This window comes from Bactrocera oleae, chromosome 5 (genome assembly GCF_042242935.1).
Source record: "Bactrocera oleae isolate idBacOlea1 chromosome 5, idBacOlea1, whole genome shotgun sequence".
NCBI classification, from domain to species: domain Eukaryota; kingdom Metazoa; phylum Arthropoda; class Insecta; order Diptera; family Tephritidae; genus Bactrocera; species Bactrocera oleae.
The window spans coordinates 42,261,543-42,281,157 of record NC_091539.1 but is presented as its reverse complement, the minus strand read 5'-3'; the positions used below and the strand labels follow the sequence as shown (position 1 = coordinate 42,281,157).

Here is a 19,615-nt window from a genome sequence, read left to right as displayed (position 1 = left end):
ATGTTCGAGATAGCCATCGATCCTGATTTTCACATGAAAAGTTTGTTCAGTGATGAAGCTTACTGTTGGTTTCATGGGTACGTTAATAAACACAATTGTCGCATTTGGAGTGATGACAACCCATAAGCCATTGTTTAGACGCCGTTACATCCTCAAAAACTGGGTGTTTAGCGTGCTCTATGTGCTATGATGTTACAGTCAATGGGGAATGCAATAGAGCCATGATTAATGACTTATTCGTGCCTAAATTGAGGGATGTTGATGTGGACGACCTTTGGTTCCAACAAGACAGCCATACAGCCAACGAAACAATCAATTTATTGAAGGAAACATTTGGTGAGTGACATTCGTTGCCAATTGCTGCAATAAGTGGACGAAAATTGGGGCTCTCGTCGGAAATTTATTCAAGCAATATGTGGTGGTCACTTGACATAAAACATTTCTAAAACATAATGGCTAAGGGTTTGGAAAGGGGTTATAACAAAGCTAAATTATTATGTAAACCAGATGTCTAAGAAAACACTTTCGCAATCATTCTTATAGGACGAGAGCTTTCACAGAACGAGTATAAAATATAAATTATTTTTACAATACAATGAAAAAATGTCTAAATATAGGTGGATATTAGACTAAACTTTCCAAAGAGTAATAATGCAATAACAATTCTTATAACGTATTCGACGTCACCAAAGTAAATTCATTCGAAGATCTTTTCAACTACCAACATTTATAAACACAGAATTACACTAATCAACGAAAATCGTAAAGTTTCAAAAAATGTAAAGACGGAGAGCTCATAAAATCAATTGATAAATTGAAAGTGAATTCATTAAAGAACTGATTCAAATATTCAAATTAACGCACACGTAAGTGGAATGCAAAAGGTACAATCTTCATTTGTCATAACCGACAAATGTGTTCCAGGAATGGAGAAACTCGAAAAGGTGAAAGATTGTATCCTAAAACGTGTGTCCCGCTCGAGATGGACGCAGAGACGCAGAGAATGTCCGTTTATGGCATCCGTGTACTTTGTTGTTGTTGCTGTATAACGTCCGGCTCAAAGCTCATAAAGTCATCACACCATAAATAAGAGGCGTTTCGAAAACAAAATCTCTCATGAAACAATGAAGGCTAAATGATGGGCTTTTAAGATGTTGTCACTTTCAGCGCTTTCGAGTGGATGGCCCCCATGATGATTTCGGCAAATCGCTAATGAAATGCAATCGAGAGTTAACATATCAACTAATTAAGATTTAAGTAGAGGTCGAAATGACGCGGTTCAAGTTGAAAGGCACTATAACAAAGAGTCAAAGAAATATATACAAAGTCATTGTCATCAGCAACTTAAAGTGGGTACCTACGGGTTACGGCCCCCCGCAATATACTTAAACTTACTTTTTGAATCCAACGGTCAAATAAAAAACAGCAACAAACGCCATGAATTGCAGGCAAATCGACGCAATGCGCTGAAAAAAGCGTATCTGAAGAATATGTAAACAAAAATCTGGCGGGTAAAAAGTGCATAAACAAAGCAATAAAACAAAACAAAACAAAGCAAGAAACGCGAAGACGTCAAAGTGGAGAGAAGAAACAACAAAACCGAAAATTCACAGCTTTTTAGCGTCTTGCGGCGAAGCGTCTGTCAGTCAGTCAACCGGCCGGCCGGTCGACCAGCCAGGTAGCCAGTCAAGCCCAGGCAGGCAGATCGCGACTGCGCGCAAACCTTGTGCAAGTTCAAAAACCTGTATGAATGAGTCAATCGGTAAACAAAACGAAACCCAGACACAGTCGCAGTCAGCGCGCCAACGATGTGTGTTGCATTAGGCGATGCGCCGCAGACGTCTTGAAAACAAAGAAAAATGAAGAACAGAAAAATAAATAAATAAAAGAAGATGAAGAATTGCACGAAAAACAAAACCGCCGCAGTGCCGGTTGGACGCCGGGTCTGGCTGAGTAGACAGACGCGGCACGCCGATCCGGCCGGCTTTTTGGCCGTGGTTCCACTTAAACAATTCGCTTTTAATAAACAAACCGCATTGCATGCGCACTCAAAGTTCAAGCATACGGACGGACGAATGGATGGAGGGCGGAAGAGATAAGCCAACAGCCGCACAGACGCATCAGCGAATTTGCTAACAATAAACGCACACACGTGTATGGCGCATATGTATAGTATGCAAGCACAGATGTGAGAAGAACATTTGCAACGTCCAGTTTATTTGTTAGTTATGGGATCACGCCAATGTTGAAGAAGCTCTCATATTGACATAATAGCATGCACGACTTGCATCTAACTAGTAAATGCCTCTCCGCAGTCAGCCGCTCTCCCCATTGAACTGTCAAAAATGCCTTTACCTTGCATATGCACTTTTCATCTCTACAGCAAATCGCCAACAAGCATAAATCAAACTAAACCGAAGAATGTCTTGATCCGATATCGTATGGGGGTGTCTAGAACTCCGTTCGCATTTAGGTGGTACTGAGTGGTTTACGTTCTATTATACTTAAATAATATTATATTAATAATATCTTAGAGATGAGCACTCGATGGGCTTGGGTCTGAGCCCCAAATACGATCGCCATACAGCAGGTTATGCAAGGTCTTTCTAATGCCGCTACATATATTCTTAACGCCACCCATAATACTCTGTCTGAGTTATTATAAGCCTAGCGTTTGTAAGTCTTCATTTCCTTCAGAAAAGATCTTCGTTATAACCTTAATATTATAATGATGGATAACACATGTAAATTTCTATACCAAATCAACGAACGACCAATCCTTGGGCTATAAGCAATCAGTTATTAAACTCACCCAATTCCTATATCTCAATCAAACTCCGACGGGTTGAGGTTGGTTTAATTAGTAAACAACAAAAAAAAACTGATTTAGGGGCCGTTTCAACATTATTGGTAATAAGGCACTTCGTACTTCAACCGCGTCGCTGTGTCTGTGCTGCCATTATTTTTTTCGCAGCTGCAAATACTTGTAGAACATACGCCGATCGGCTAGTCATGCTACCAAACACTAAAGTGTTATTGGTATGCATCATATAACTACACACACACAAATACATGCAATATTTTTGTTTGAGTACGTATGTATGTGTGTGCATGTGTATGTGTTGCAGGCGCAGAGCAAACATTTATTAATGTTTTCATTTTGTAGCAGCCATTGTTGTTGTGGCTGTCGGTTTTCGCTTTGTTTGTTCCTTGTTTTTGCTTGCATTACGCTGCTTAAACGCTTAACAGCAGCAACGTCATTGCAAACAGACGCGAAAGGAAACACACAAAACATGCGAAAATCATATTTTAACACTATCTGAAAACAAATAACCAAAAAATATAAAAAGAAGTAAAAACGTTAACTTTGGTTGCACCGAAGCTAGAATACCCTTCACAGGTACATTTCACATAGCATAAAAGGGTATAACAAAATAGTTTTCTTGATTCTGATCGTTCAGTTTGTATGGTGCGATAGTTTTGATTCCGAAAAATGAGCAGCTTATTGGAGTGGAAAGGACGTGTGCAAAGTTTCAGATCTATATCTTATAAATCGGAAGATTAGTTTACGTATATACAGGCAGACGGACATGATAAGATCGACTCAGCTTGTCACGCTGATCATTTATATAACATATACATACATACATATATATTATAGAGTCGCCAACGTTTCCTTCGGGCTGTTACAAACTTCGTGCAAACTTAATAGCATATATTCTGTTCAGGGTATAAAAATTGAAAATATGAAAAATTAATTCGCATTTATTTGTTTATGTACAAACATTGCAAAATATTACTGACTTACTCTTGACCGATAAAGCAATGTCTATAAACAAATGCATAACTTGAATGTTAATATTTTATTATCTACTTTTGAACGAAGGTGGTCTAACTTCTTACAACTGCCTCTTAAAATACTTGCCTATGACACAAATAAATCGGTTTCGTATACATAAGCATTCCTTTCCAAATCGTTAACTTATCCTTTCCAAGGCCAATTTTCGAGATCTAGGCGTTGTTGTTGTTCATGTCTGTCCCCGACATCATGAACTGACATCTAGTGTGGCTCGGAACCCAGTCGTTTAGAGCTTTATATGTTCAGTAGCAACTAAAGGCGACAATTAAACGGAGATTTAAAAAATATTATGTATTTGGATGAAGCTAGATTGATCATTGTAATTCGGACCATCTGTAAACTCAGGGTACTACTCTATTAATAACACCAGAAATCGACAAAACTAAAAAATGGTGAATTTTAGTTGACTTACCAAAAAAATACTGGAATATTATATGATATAATATATATTATTGCATTATTTTTGCACAAGCATTAGTTAAAAGCAGGAATACTTTATATGTGATGCTGAGTCGGTCCCTTTTTTTTCAGAAAAATCACTGATTTCTGTAGATCCTTCGCTTGATCTACCAAGTTGAAAGAGATCGAAGTTTGTAAGCTGGTGCCTTCCTCACTGCATCTAAAAAGTTTCCACTGTTTATACTTTCGTGGCAGGATAGCTTTTATTTCACCCAGATACTGCCGGAAAGTTCCTTAAAATTAGTTGCGTTAAAGTTTATCCAAACATGATGCACTCTAGTGTAGCGTTGACATCAGAATAGACCTAGGTATGTATGTAACCAGTTTCTTGAGATAACAAAATACGATCATTAGCGATTCTGTAACGAAAATTAAATACGTTTGTATGATCTAATTTCTAGGCCTGGTGATCGAAGGAAGTAGAGAATCCCTATATTTATAGTTTCCACTTCATCAACTGAATAATCCATAGGCCAGTCCACCTTCTTCAATGTTTTAATTTGGTTTATTCCTGACCACACATTATCGTGTTTTCTTTATTATAAACCCCTAGTAAATTATCTTCTTTGATATCCTCGTGTGTTAGTTAAAGCGTAAATGTGAAATGATTTCAGAATATATGTTACCTTAAATGGTCCTGAAATAAAGCTTCGAAAACGAATAAAGGAAATGCAGCTGAGGTAAGGAAGGCTTTCTTTAGGTTTATGCCATCTCTTTAGCTTACTGAATATGTATCATTTTACTTTTAAGAATAATTACATGAATTTACACTCGTAACCGCAACCTTTGCCACTTGTAAAATTCCGGGGGCAAAAATTACAAATATTTTTTCATGAAATTCAATAAAATCTTCGAAAACGGAAAATTATTAGCACAAGATAGCGGATTCTATGTGATTATAATAACTGAAATTACTATGGTCATCTAAAAAACTCGAAAGCTTTTCCTAATAACAATCTTGAAATATTCCTACAAGAATACATCTGTGCTTCGAAACAGCACTGAACTTGTAGCATCTACAAATGATCGTCCAGACTTCTTTACCACTTTATAAAACTCAAAATGTCCATTTCGAAATTAGATTTATGTATTTTCCGCAAATTATTAATAATTATCTCATGAAATGGTCTGTTTACATGCATTTTTCCGCTACAACATTCATTCAGTGTTCAGATCCAGCTCATTGCTTCATCCACTCTGGCTTTCCAGTGATTGCGTAATTGGCGAGGAATGTAAACACTGCATAACCGGTAAGTACAGTGTTCTCGAGTGAGCCCTCCCAGTAGCTGTCCAACAGTATGGCACCATATTTGGTCAAGAAGGCCGTAAGAGCCATGCTCACATATACGTAGTTGCTCTCATTGACAGCCAAGAATGTCAGCGACATGATATTGCCCAAAATCGTTAAATCTTTCAGCGTATTTGTGTTGCTATCATCGCCTTCCTCTGTGAAGAGTTTTGCAATTAAATCAAAAGCGAGTGGTATAACGAATAGTCCATGGCCCAATGCCAAAGCGCTTGTTTCCGATGATGCCAAATATAGTTCAATATTTATAAGTGGCAAATGCACGATCTCCATAACACTGTCAGATATCTGACGTATCTTATTACAACTATCACTCTCGTCGCCCTGCTTGTAGGCATGTATGATGCCCAACAGGCCATGGCAGAGTCCAAAGGCACAAGCGGAGAAGGCATAGGGATGTTCGGCCGGCTGTATTGAGGCCAAAGCAAATCCTGAGGCACCTACCAAAAGGCCATTGAATACCATGGAAAGCCCGGCCATCCTGCCGTTTATCGTCTTCGCTGATCCGTTGCTAGACTATTGACCTCTGTGTACGCGACGGTATAACGGCACGGTTTTGTTTCAGTTGCGTAAAACTCGGCCGCTAACCCAATATTGAAAAGTACTCCTCCGAGATTCCGCCAACAATTTTATTCTCGCGGAGAATTTAGTGTAAGCTTCCTATAATGACTGTTAATTTTGAAATATTTTGCTTTCGCTAACAAACAATAAATAGTTTAAAACAATTTTAGTTATAATAGTAAAAAAAAAATATTTATAGAGAATTTTGTTTGAAAACCGAACTTTGAAACGAAAAATTTGTGATGTTTTTCACCATGTAGTTTACGAAATACTAATTTCGGAAGGATGAAGTGCTATGAAATTAGGTTGTAAGTAGCTACTGAATAACATTAACTAGTTTACCATAAAGACATATTATTATGGTGTTTTAATCGAACTCCTATGCTCCTGTTCACTGCTGTCTTGCAGATGGCGGGCTCTATTCCCGTTTTTGAGAGGTAGCAAGCAGTAGTGATCGTACAATTAAAAAAATTACCGTGAAATCTATCATCTATTTAAAGACGAGTACAAAGGAGGAAGCCGTAAAACGGCCAAGTGAGTTATAATATCCTCGACTTCTCAGTTCGAACCGTGACTATATGACTTTTCTAGCTTGGCTTCCTGGATTTCGTCATAAAGCCCACTACATACATATATTGTACTTTCACCGTTTCTAATTTTTGTAGTCGCATCGTGTGTTACCAATGCATTTAAAAGATTTCCGGAATAGGTATGCATAATAGCGACAATTTTTTATACGATAAACTGGGAGAATATTGGCTCTATGCACTTAATGCTGATAAGTCATCATTTGAAGTCTCTTATTATCGTTCCTCACGCAAAGATTTCTAAATCGTCTCCACATAAATATTTACAGTATGAATGGGATCGCCGAGATAACACCGTTGGCTGCTTTAAAATTTTAATGCTTTGGAAATCTATGCTGTTGGTTATTTCTAAGAGGCTTCTAGATTATATATTTGCCGAATAATTCATGGTAGTCAACGGTTTTGCAAGTCAAAATCATCCTTAACTGTTAAATATATCTAGATCGAAAATCTTTTAGCACAAAACAAGTGTCCTATTATAGTCGGCGGCACCAACTACTACATCGAATCGTTACTCTGGGATATACTTGTTAGCCCGAAGGATCCCACCGAGTTGGATGGTATAGACAATCAGTTTGACATATCTACCTCAGTTGGGACTACAAGCAAAGAAGAGGCTGATGTTGGTTCTGTGAAGAATGTAAGTATTATTTGAGCAAATTTTTGTATCGAAAGAAATCATTCAAACGCCTGTAATGCGTCTTCCAAACACTGTGCGTTAAAATATTTAATTTCATTTTCTTATTTTGCCTTATTTTCGGTATCATTACTTATTTATATCTTATGCTTTTAGCCTTTATATGTACCTCAGTCTGAAATGTCAGCAATGTCATCTGAGTTGTTGCATAACCATTTAAGGAAGATCGATCCGGACTCGGCAAATCGCATACATCCGAACAATAAAAGAAAAATTATGCGGTAAGTTGATTAAGAAATATTTAAAAAATGCAATGAAAATATTTTTAGCGTTATATGTAGTCGAGCATAAGTGTTAAAAACTCATATTATATATACAATAGCGAATCGTTTGTATTGGAAAAAAGTGGCAGAAGAATAAAAAGAATCACATCCAAAGCTATTTTAGGTTGACTAAATTTTGTTCTCAAGTATATAATTATACTTGTACATATGTTTTAAATACCTTTAAGTACTTAGATAATGTTGATTCCGAAATCGGTATCCAAAGTGTGAAGTTTCATAAAAAAAATGTATGTCTTGCAGCGTTAATAAATTGTTGTGTTCTTTGAAGAAATAATGGGCGATCAGTGTAAGAAATTCGTTACTAACTCAGCTTTAGTCAGTAAGGCTTTGCAATATTTCCCTGGTATTTCAACACGTTTCGCTATACTAGAAATTAAATATAATTAAATATAATATTAATCTTGAAAAGATAAAGTGAAGAAGACTTTGACTTTATGTGGTATTTCGAGCTACAGATCCCTATTCAACTAAATGGTGATTTGGCTTTATACGATTTTGTGACGAACTTTTCTTCCAATTTATGATTCTATTAATAAAGTTTTGGACTTTAAAGCGAAGACCCTTCATTTAAGTAATGTAATAAGGTATTAGTCAGTGTTGTACTACGAACTCATTGATAAAATTTTAAATCCTTGCAAGTACTATCGGTCACCAGTACCCACGAGTAGTTTGCAATTGTTATGGATTTGCTATGTTTCAAATTCATTAAAAATATTATTTATTCTAATACATAAACTACCATATTTATGAAGGCAGACATTAGGCATTCATATCCATTAAAATTTTCTCGCTTCGAGGCGCACGAAAGTGCCATTTGGTAATAAAAAACCTAAACTTTTGCCCAGAACTCACCCTGCATCACATACATACACATATATAAGAATTAAACCATTGAATTATCTCTTTTTTTTAATTGTATCCAAATAGAGTCGAATAATTTAATCGTTAGGCCTGCCGCACGTGCCTTAATTGGATTTATATTTCTGCGCGCACACACGCTTACACCCAAAGTAAATACTTAAAGCCCATTGGCTTGGCCCTTAGTGAAGACTTCATTAATTAATATGTACTCACGTTTGTTATAAAAATATATCACTTTAAAAGCAAATTCGTTAATCTTAACACCCCAACACCAGCAATTTTAATTCTTTTTCGTAATATTTGCAGTCTTGAATTATTTTTATCATCGTTATGCTTGCAAACGTCCAAAGGTATGTGGAAGTTGGCGTAAAAAATTGTGAGCGTGATTAAATTACATAAACACTGTAGTGTTCAATTTATTGTCTGCAAAGCATTTTAGGGTTCAAACATTCCGGCGATCATTCAACTAGCCAGGAAGCCAGTCAGTCGGCCGATTCAGCTGTAATGGCCGAACAGACAGGTAGTGAACGCGTAGACAATGCCTGCGTTGCAACTTCAGATCACCAATTCGCGCATGTTATGCAAGTGGGGTGTTCAACAAATATTGACGGTGTGACAAGAAATTAACTCTTGTTGGGTAATTGGTGTCTTTAAGACTTTCTTTTATGATAAGTGCATTGGAAGCTACATAGATCAACGAAAGGTTAGGTTCTAGTTTACTTTGGCTTCCAGAAAGATACAGCCGTTTTTATACCGTATATTTGATCTTCATTTTACTCTTTCGCGATGATATCCATTCCCAAACAAATTATATATATGAACTCTAATAATAATTTGCACTATTAACTCCTATAACAAGCAACTAACTACAGATCTACAATCAACAGGATCGTGACTCTGGCAGCATATCAGATTTATCGGCCCCTTCTTTAACATTATTTAAAATGAACTTTTTGAAAACACGCGTTATTGCTGCTTTGGAAGCACATATAACTCCTTAATTACGTCTGATAAATATATTATTCATATCTCCATATCAAACAATGAGATATGAGCTGCAATGCCACATATATTATATGTAGATGCAAAATACATCATCGAACTATAAAAATTCAAAAAGAGGGAGTCTCAGACGAATTTAACGACAACTTTATACTGGCCGACTATAATATATAGCAGCCGTTCCTAGGCGTTAAGTGTGTATCCATGTGTGATTAGAAATGTGTCTGCAGAGTGGTTCATTATACATATTGTGTCTTAATTGCTGCTAAGCACCGGTTTTTCACTGCATTTAGACCGCCCTTTTCAGTGTTTACTCAGTTTTATTTCATTCATTTTTCTTGCAACATTAACAATAATTAAATTGTCTTTTAATATGCACATGTTATTGTTAAGAACCATAAGTATCTAATTACATTGCTTTGCTAAATACGAGTACACATATACACATGGATACCTACAGTGGGCCCCGTTCTTATATTAGAAAATAATTAGAGAATTTTATTACAATTAATCGATATTTCTATATAAAGTTAATTAAAGGTATTGTTCAATTAAAGAAGCTTATGCTTTATTTCATGTAGAAACAGGTCGTTTAGTTGAAGAAAATAAAATATAAAATTGATTCGAGTTTTTGTTTAGTTTTATTATTGCATGTTAATATGAGAACTATTAAGAGTTAAATTTGTTGAAATATCTTTAATTGTGCGATTTACAATACATTAAAATTATTTTTATACTCTCGCAGCATGTTGCTACAGAGCAGGGTTGCAAATTTTGCATAAAAAGATAATTGAATTAACATTTTTATTTTGTAATCCCAAATACGAGATTAATAAAAAACAATGTTTAACCCCACATACCGGATTTCAAAAAAAATTTTTAAACCCAAACACCGGTTTAAAAAAATTGTTTATTAGGCAAACCAAACCATTGCCACTCCCACAAAACGCCATTAATCAAAAACCTATAAAGTTTCATAACTAAACCCCCCAATAAGGATTAATTATTTTTGGTACAACAAATCGCATTTAAAACGGGCAACTGTGGTTTAATAATATTCAAAAAGCGGGCGTGGCACCACCCTATAATAGGCTTAATGTACATACATACATATCTCTCATACCACTTTAGCAAAACCAATTACAATTCTTTTCGACAACGTTTTCGACAGTGTCAAAATGGGTGAAATCGGGCCCACTATAACTCATATACTGGTTATGTTGAAAACCACTAAAAGTGCGATAACTCAATAAAAAAAATGCGTCGGAAACATTAGAATTAAGTTTGGCGCCGGAGATGATACAAACGGGCTTTAAACTATATAATTGGACAATGGGCGTAGCACTGCCCGTCTTTAGATGAAAACTGACATCTCAGCACCTTCCCGACCAATTTCAACCAAATTCGTTAAGTAACCTGACATTCCTGTATAACGGTGTGAAGATTAGCGAAATAGAGCAGCAATCACGCCTACTTACATATAACACAATGTCAAATTCCAGCTGATTCTTTCACTGTTTATTATACAAATCAAGCACCAATGAATGTATCGGTATAAAACACAAATAATGCCTCTGAGGTATGCCATCTCAAGTCCAAAAATTGTCTCCCCATATACCGAAGATATCGGTCAGTGTGTGAGATATATTATTGAACTTCAGAGGGAATCTTTTTCTGATAATACTATACTCTTCTGTCAAAAATCGATAAAATCGGGTCCATACTTCCCCAAGCGCCCTATACCTTATATGGAAAAACTACCGGTTTCCTTTATACCATATATCAGTCAATTTGTAAGATATCTTAGCAGAAATTTTAAGTTTAAGGTCGAAAATGTGTGAAATCGGTTCTCGAATTACCCCAGCTACCATATACTACGTACATATAATAATTTTCGTTATTCTAGCAGACTTTATGCCACATAGTTTGTGTTACCTCTTTATAAAATTGCACGGAATACATCTTATATAGTTATTTCCGATTTTCTAGCGGACCTTAATCCGGTTATGTTGACCAATAAATGTGAAATTTTAAGGTTTTCATAAATATAATGATATGGATGAAATTGGTCTAGAGCGTGAACTAAGTCTAATAAGCATACAATTTTTATGATTTCCCTTTCACTGGTTGATTTTTTCCTCATATTCCCAATATATTAAATTTAGCCTCTTTTGTTGAGTTTATATCACTTATATATAATTTGAGTTAACTAGGTTCATTTTAATACCAATATCTGGGATATGAAGCAAAATATAGTAATGGGACTAAGTGAGTCCACGACTTTTAAAAAAGGTTAATAAGATATCAAATGTGATTGTAATCCTTTTACCCTTTTGTCGAATGGGGCAAAATTGACGTCAAAGCGATTTGACGAAGCTTAATTAAAAATCTCTACTGAATTAAGTTTTAAATGCACTCAATTAATTTGGTAATTTATTAATTATATAACTATTGGGCTATTTTTTAAATATCGTGTAAGTTAAGAATAGTTAATTACTGATTATGTAAATAGCTACTTTTCTCGTAATACTTGTATGTTAAATTGAGAACGAATCAAAGCTAAATTGCCGAAATTCTCTTAATGGTGCAATTAATGTTCATATTCATTAAGCGCGAACAATTTGTCTAAATCAATTTGTTGCCAATTAAACACTAATTGAACAATTAGTTAATTGTTTAATTATATGATAAATTGAGAACAGTTAGAAGTTAATTGTTGATATTTTCTTAATTCTAAGGAATTCCGTACCATTTCTTCTCTTGATCTTTTAGTATAAATTTCTTGTAATTCATATGCGCTATTATTTTGATTATTAAACGGATCCTACTGTACTTTAGTAAGCTTCTGTGTCGGTATAAATGTGGTACATGTATGAAATTTATTTAAGGTAGCATATGAATGCCTATGACTACTTTTGCACTTGTCTTTTGTTGGTACATTTGATTTGGACTTCATTTGTGGATCATGGATAGCGGTGCATTGAAGCAAGAATTTTGAACACGCCACAACTAATAACAGATGTTGGCAGGCTGGACTTAGAGTAATCGTCATGTATAAGCACATTTACACTTTGCATAATAATATACTAGCATACTTTAGGTAAGGACCCACACAGTTAGAAACGAACTGTAGCTTAAATGCGTGGAAATTAGTTTTGCAGATAAATTTGTGGATAAAATGTCTTCATTTATATTAATAGTACTTTTAATATGTATGTATATATATTGTTATAAAACAATTCCGCTTTAAAATCAACCAATGAAAAATTCTTTTGCATTAACAAATATTTGTATGAAACTAATTCATCACTGTTGTTGTCGTGGAGCTCCAATTCTCAATTTTTTGGTCAACCCTGTTGAAAATAAATACCTACATACATATGTTCAAATGTTATGTGATAGATTTTGCTACAAGTATTCATATTTTTGAAAATTAACGAAAAATCAAAAAATGCTAAATATCAGCAAAAATATTTATTTTTTATGTAGTTATTTACTTTTTTATAACTGACCTTCTCTCATTCTCACGAATCCGCGCCCCTGTGTAGCTTTCGTATTAACAGTTATTAAATAGGCATCACGTTTTTCTGCCGCAACAATTTTGTGCTGTAATTAAATATTAATATAAATATTCAATTAGACCATCAAAATAATGAAAGCCATCAACTACTATATTATAACGATGATTAAATACTCATGTAGTAAAATATACATACATATGTGCTATCAAGCACATACATATATCAGTAGTGCACATACACAATGTATGAATAAATAACTTGACTTCAAAGAGGAGAAAAAAAACCTCTTGGTAGAACTAAAATAAAAGAGAGAAAGTAAATGGTCGTAGTGGCCTTCTGACATTAAAAAATGTCCGATGCGCTTATTAAGATAATAAAAGTTCGCTTCAATTAATAAAATATATTATATTATCACATAAAGGTATTTAGCCTTGAACTTGCCTGTTTCCTTCTGACCTTGACGATATTTCGAGTATCTACAATAATGATTCTAAATCGCTTCCTCAATTGTAAATGTAATACGAAGTCAGTTCGATATGTATATGTAGACGAGTTTCTAATAGGAGGAAGTGCTCAGATAGTATTTTTGTTCCCAAGAACTCTACATAGCATATAATAAAATTGAACCCATCTTTTCATGGATGAAATTGCAAATGTTTTTCATGTTCCTTATAATTCGGTGAATTTTAACCAATAAGAACAAATGAAGAGTCTACATAATCCAACGGCTGTCTCCTATTCGCCAAGCGTTACTCTCCAGTGAATCGAACAAACTATACCAGATGCTCAATCAAACGGACAGCACTTGTGGTGCAACCCTACGCTAACATGCCTTTTTAATGTTATGATTATTTCTTAGTACAGAAATTATTTTTTTAACCATTTATTTTTGTTTTCTATAAATTACAATAATTGATTTTAAACAAGGATCGTAAATTATGATTATTTTTGTGATGAAAAAATACAAAAGAACAGATAACGTCATATTAATCCTTTTTCGACGATCTCAGCATTCCGGTGATGATTTTTATATCCTGAACAGCATGATGAGCTGACTTCATTTAGCCATGTTCGTTTGTCTGTCCGTCCCTCTGTATATATACAAACTAGTCCCTCAGTTTTTAAGCAATCGATCTGAAAAATTGCACCTGTCCTTTTCTGACAAAGAAGCTCCTCATTTGTCGGGACGGCCGATATCGGACGACTATAGCATATAGCTGCCATACTAATTGAATGATCGGAATCAAGTTCTTGTAAAGAGCCTTTGTATTTGTGAAGGGTATTATAGCTTCGGTGCAACCGAAGGTAATTTTTTTTCTTGTTTTGCTTAAAAATAATGATTATTTACGACTTATTATAATATTAATCAAAATTAATCATTATCGATGAAGATAATCGTAAATCTAAATATGTATTCATTATTACGTGATTTTTAAAATAAAACTTATAATAATTAATTTTTAGCCTTTAGTTTTAAAAATACAACAAAAAAATAAATAAATTACAATCATTTGTCATTTGAACCACTTACAATAGAAAAACTGATCTAAAATATGCAAAACAAAATTTGGTATCAATTAAGATAGCGGCTATACTACTTTTATGAGGTACCTGCATACTCATTAAACAAATTCAACTAGATAACTTTGTTATTGCTTGTCCCATGAATAGCATTAATGAAGATAACAGCTTACTCAGAAATCATGGACTTCAGTCTAAACAACTCTCGGTTCGCGGTTATTACCGCAATATCAAGATTTGTTAAAAAAAAAATATGAAGCTGTTGAGCTTTCTTCTTTTCCCATCCAAATTTGTATTTATTTCAATGGTTTGTAGATATTAGATATCCGGTGATTCTTAAAATATAAAGATATTTATGTTAAAGAGTTTGCACCCCCTTAGTCTTAATCGGTTTACATGCTTCCGTTTTTTTAGTTCAACTTAATTTTAGCGATTTCCAGCTATTTTGAAAACCAGGATATAAAATATGACTTCTTAGCCCGAACTTCTTATATTTTTCTATATGTTAGAATTCTAACCTAACACTTAACAGTTTAGATTGAAATTTACTGTGCTTTGGAATCTAAAAGATCTCTAGGTTATCCAACATTCCTGGTATTATTCGTTTTAGCTCCGATTATTCAGGTTGCCTTTCAACTACTATTTCATGACATTAAAGAACAGATATTTTTCTGTCCGAACATATACATATGTACAAGTTCAATGGAATATACTATATTTTAGATAATATTTCTGCTAACTTTTACTATCAAATTCTCTATATAAGCAAAACTGTAAAATATTCAATAATATTTATTACGTAGTATTTTTATGGGTATCAACTTTCATAACAAAGAAGTTATCCATTTCATTTTCAAGCATAATACTACACTCAAGCGTTTACACAACAATTGTCCGCGGCTTTGACGAGTGTGTCCAAAATTTTCGCTAACCTTGAAAGGCCGTCAAACTAATAAATCAAATAAATTTTAATATTGTTATAGAAATACACATACACACACCGCAAATTAGTAGAATAGAGGCAAAAAAAAAAACACTTTCCATTACATATTTGCATTTCAGCAGAATTTCCTAAACGAGTCGTGTGAATCGTGCGACCGACTGGCGGCAGCAAAAACGCTTTAGCGCTCAACAACAAAGCAAGCGAAGCCACTTGATACAATTTGGCAAGTAATTGTCGACGCTTAATTTTGATCAGTAGTGTGGAATTTCTGGAATCAGCATATAAAACTGTTCATAAATACGTAACGAGGAAATAACTGGGCGTATGTACTCGTACATATATAAATTACATATGTAGAATAATTTAAAAATAACCATAAAATCGAAAAAAGTACCATGGTCTTCCATTGTTGAAAGTATGAAGTGAATGACTTTGACCTAGAATTCAATCGAACTATCTGTTCAAAGAAAATTAATGAAAACAAATGTAATTAAATGCATTCAACATAATTTTACCTTTAACTGTGTAACTTTCCTGATCCATAAGTTCGGGCACTTTCGGTGACTCTTTCTGCAAAAATCTGACGCGACTCGTTCTGAATCCGTTAGGAACTTTGCTGCAATTATTCTCAGCGTGTTTTCTCTATGGTGAAAGCAGCTTAAGGTGTTATCCTTTTTTGTGAATGTTTTTCGAGAAACATTTTATTTAATAAATAAATAAAAATAATGCAAAGTTAGAGTATATACAGTTCTTTAATAATCGGTGATTCATTTAAAAACAAATTGAATTCCCTTGGTCCCGTAGCCGATCTCCAGCAGGATCTCCGAAAAAATGTGTTTGGTGATGAAAAGGGGTTTTAGGCTTAAAAGTATCTGAATTCCAAAAACCAACAAAAAAAAAATGACTATAATATTTAATAAATACAGGTAATGATCGAAGGACTAGTCAAAATTTTGTTTGACAAAATGGCGGCTTCCTAAACAAACAAGTCGTTTATTGTGAAATTTACACTTCGGAGTGGTTTAAAAAATCGAAGTTGTTATCAAAAATCTTATTCCCTCGATCGTTACCTGAAAAATATATCTAAGAAGGTCGTGTGAAAATTTTAAATCGATCGGTCCAGCCGTTTCGAAAAAATTTTCTTCTTGGACTCTGAAAACAGTGATTCGTGAAAAATACGTTAACAATTTTGGGAACCGATTACACTAAGCTAAAAAAATATATCCGAATTTTCAAATAAATGTATAATAATTTTTTGAAATTACAATGGTTATAATACCTCTTAATTAAGCCGAGGAATGATCGTTATTTAAAAAAAACTTTTGATGTTAGTATGGAGCTGGTATCGACCACTGCCATAAAAATATTTGTCACATCTGATGCTTCTCAACCAAAGTCAACAAACTTGACAATTTATAAAGATTTTTTGCATTCTGTCGCCCGTCTACCTTTCCACTCCCAACCGTTCCCTCATTCTCCCTTGTCAAAGGAATACTTGAAACAATATAACCTTATAGTAGCTGCTGTCAGTGCAACAGTTGCTCGTAGCTGTCAAGTTGTTGATGTCGCTTTGTTTGTTTTACTGTATGCATTGTCAATTTTTTTTATTATTTTTTGTTTATATTTCATTGCTCATTTGTCCATTGCGACCGAATGCCGGACCCTCAAATTCATTTAACGACTTAAATTTTAAAAGCGCTGCGTCCCATATGTGCAACAGGCAACCACTTCGGGGGAGCTCAGTAATTTTTGAATGTAAAAGTGCGTTTTTATTTATTAGGGTGTTAGTAAACTGCTAAGTTTTTCCATTAATTGCCTCGGAACATTTTTAAATATACATAAGTATGTCTACCTCAATAAATGCTTCGGCGATACTAAATTAGTTTCTTATACTACATGGGGTTTTGAACCAAATGACAAGCTTTTAGAGGAGCCCAAGTTTTGAAAATTATATTTAGATAAACCAGTATGACAGAAGAAATTTGTCTTTTCTTAGAAAGCTTCCTATGTATATTTTGAGAATATGTCACTATTAACTAAATTAAAATAAGTAAACAAGTTAGAGCACCATATACAATTTTAGTTAGACTTTATTATTTACTCAACAAATTTTGCTGCTTAAAAAACACCCTAATAGATTATTGTATTTGAATGTGTGTGAGTGATTTTTGGTGCAAAATAAAATGATATCCAAAATTTAAATGTACCCACGCTTGTCATCAATGTATTTGCGAATGCTTGATCGCGTCCAGGCGTAATGGATTGCATACCAATTAAAAACCAATAAAAGGAGCGTCTTTGTTTGTTTACGACTGCGCTTCACAGTGTTTTATTGCTCACTTTTAGTGTAATTGCAAAAGTTTGTCACCAAATTGAAAGAGGCAACGACTTAGCCGACCATATGTTTTTAAGCCCAGCAGTGAATCTGAGGATTCTCATGAATTTCAGTGCACCTGCTGATAAATTAAAATATGGTACAGTAAAATGAAATATTTGTAGAAGATTTAGTTATACCGCGGGACAGTTATTTCCCGTATGAACATTAACCATTGCGTTCCATTGGATTTTCTTTCGACGCACCACAAAATGCTTTACCATAACTACATACTTATGTATGTACATAAGTACCTCATAAGCTGTTAAGTTAAAAAATTTTTTTTTTCGCCAAAAATTACGAATTCTTTAATGAAAATCATCGAGCAATCTAAGCATTACTTATCCACCATATCTTTGTATAGATCTTAAGAACTTGAGTTCTTTAAATGGTATTTTCAATCCTTTAAAGGGAATTAATTTCAAAAACTTGCTGGATCGATCGATTTGAAATTTGGACACGACTTTCAAAATTATTTGTCAGATATTGATCGAGGGAATAAGATTTTTATAATAATAATTTCCATATATTAAGACACGCGAAAGTGTAATTTTTTTTTTGACAAAACACGCCTTTTTTCTGGGACGCTGCCGTTTGGTCAAAACTTAAAATTTTGACAAGTCCTTCGATTATGACGTGTATTCATCTATTGTTATAATACTTTTTTTGTTGGTTTTTGAATGTAAGATAATTTTAAGCCACAATCTTCCTCACCGCCAGACACTTTTTTAGAGTTCATCCTGAAAGTCGGCTACGGGGTGAAGGGAATCCACAATTTGTCAAAATTAATCACTGATTACACCGGTCAACACGATTTTTGGATCTTATTTCTGCGTGTTAAATTTCAGTTTCTCCTACACCAAAAATATGGCAGAAAACATTTTTTGAGTGAAGTTTGCTTTTATATAAACAAGAGTAATTTTTTCACTTTTTCGACTGAATATTTGATTTTCATATTTATACCCTGAACAGGGTATATTAAGTTTGCTACGAAGTTTGTAACACCCAGAAGGAAACGTCGATGAACCTTTAAAATATATACCATATACAATTTACCATAAATGATCAGCGTGTCGAGCTGAGTTTTTCTAGCCGTCTGTCTGTCTGTATATACGCGGACTATTCTCTCAGTTTATGAGATATCGCTCTGAAGTTTAATTGTCAGAACTACTGATATCAAACTACTATAGCATATAGCTGTCATATAAACTGACCGATCAAAATTAAGTTCTTGTATGGAAAACTTTTTTAATTAACAAATTATCTTCAAAAGAAATTCAACATAGAGCATTGCCCAAGACAACGCCACAATATCCGAAGACATTTTTCAGATCGGACTACTATATGATATAGCTGCCATACAAACTGAATCATCAAAATCAAGTTCTTGCATGGAAACTTTTTTATTTGAGAAGGGTATTCTAGCTTCGTTGCAACCTATTTGTTTTTATTTATTAAATGCAATGCCACTTCATATAACTCCTTAAGTGAAAAACAAATTACTAACAATTGGCGGATTTTCGCGTAAAAAGTGCATACTTTAATCTTGCAACTACAATTACCAAAAGCACTGCATTACAAAATTTATAAAAAAGAATATGCTTAACTGCTTAGAATCAAAGTGCTTTCACCCTCACAGA

The 19,615-nt window shown here is 34.1% G+C and overlaps 2 protein-coding genes across 3 annotated transcripts in view; one reads left to right on the top strand and one right to left on the bottom strand.

Moving 5' to 3' along the window:
* LOC106627894 (tRNA dimethylallyltransferase) overlaps positions 1-19,615 on the top strand; it is a 112,667-nt gene that overhangs the window by 14,160 nt on the left and 78,892 nt on the right. For both annotated transcript variants that reach the window (XM_070109694.1, XM_070109695.1), the window contains exons 3-4: positions 7,215-7,412; positions 7,566-7,690. In XM_070109694.1, coding sequence (XP_069965795.1) covers positions 7,215-7,412; positions 7,566-7,690 — 323 coding nt within the window. The remainder of the gene's footprint in view (positions 1-7,214; positions 7,413-7,565; positions 7,691-19,615) is intronic.
* On the bottom strand, positions 5,384-6,438 carry LOC106627899 (uncharacterized). The gene has a single exon (XM_014248216.3). It carries the CDS (start codon positions 6,102-6,104, stop codon positions 5,499-5,501), a length of 606 nt encoding a protein of 201 aa, XP_014103691.1. The 5' UTR covers positions 6,105-6,438; the 3' UTR covers positions 5,384-5,498.

Excerpts from the sequence above, each read along its gene's own strand:
- LOC106627899 (XM_014248216.3), bottom strand. The coding sequence starts at position 6,104 with ATGGCCGGGCTTTCCATGGTATTCAATGGCCTTTTGGTAGGTGCCTCA.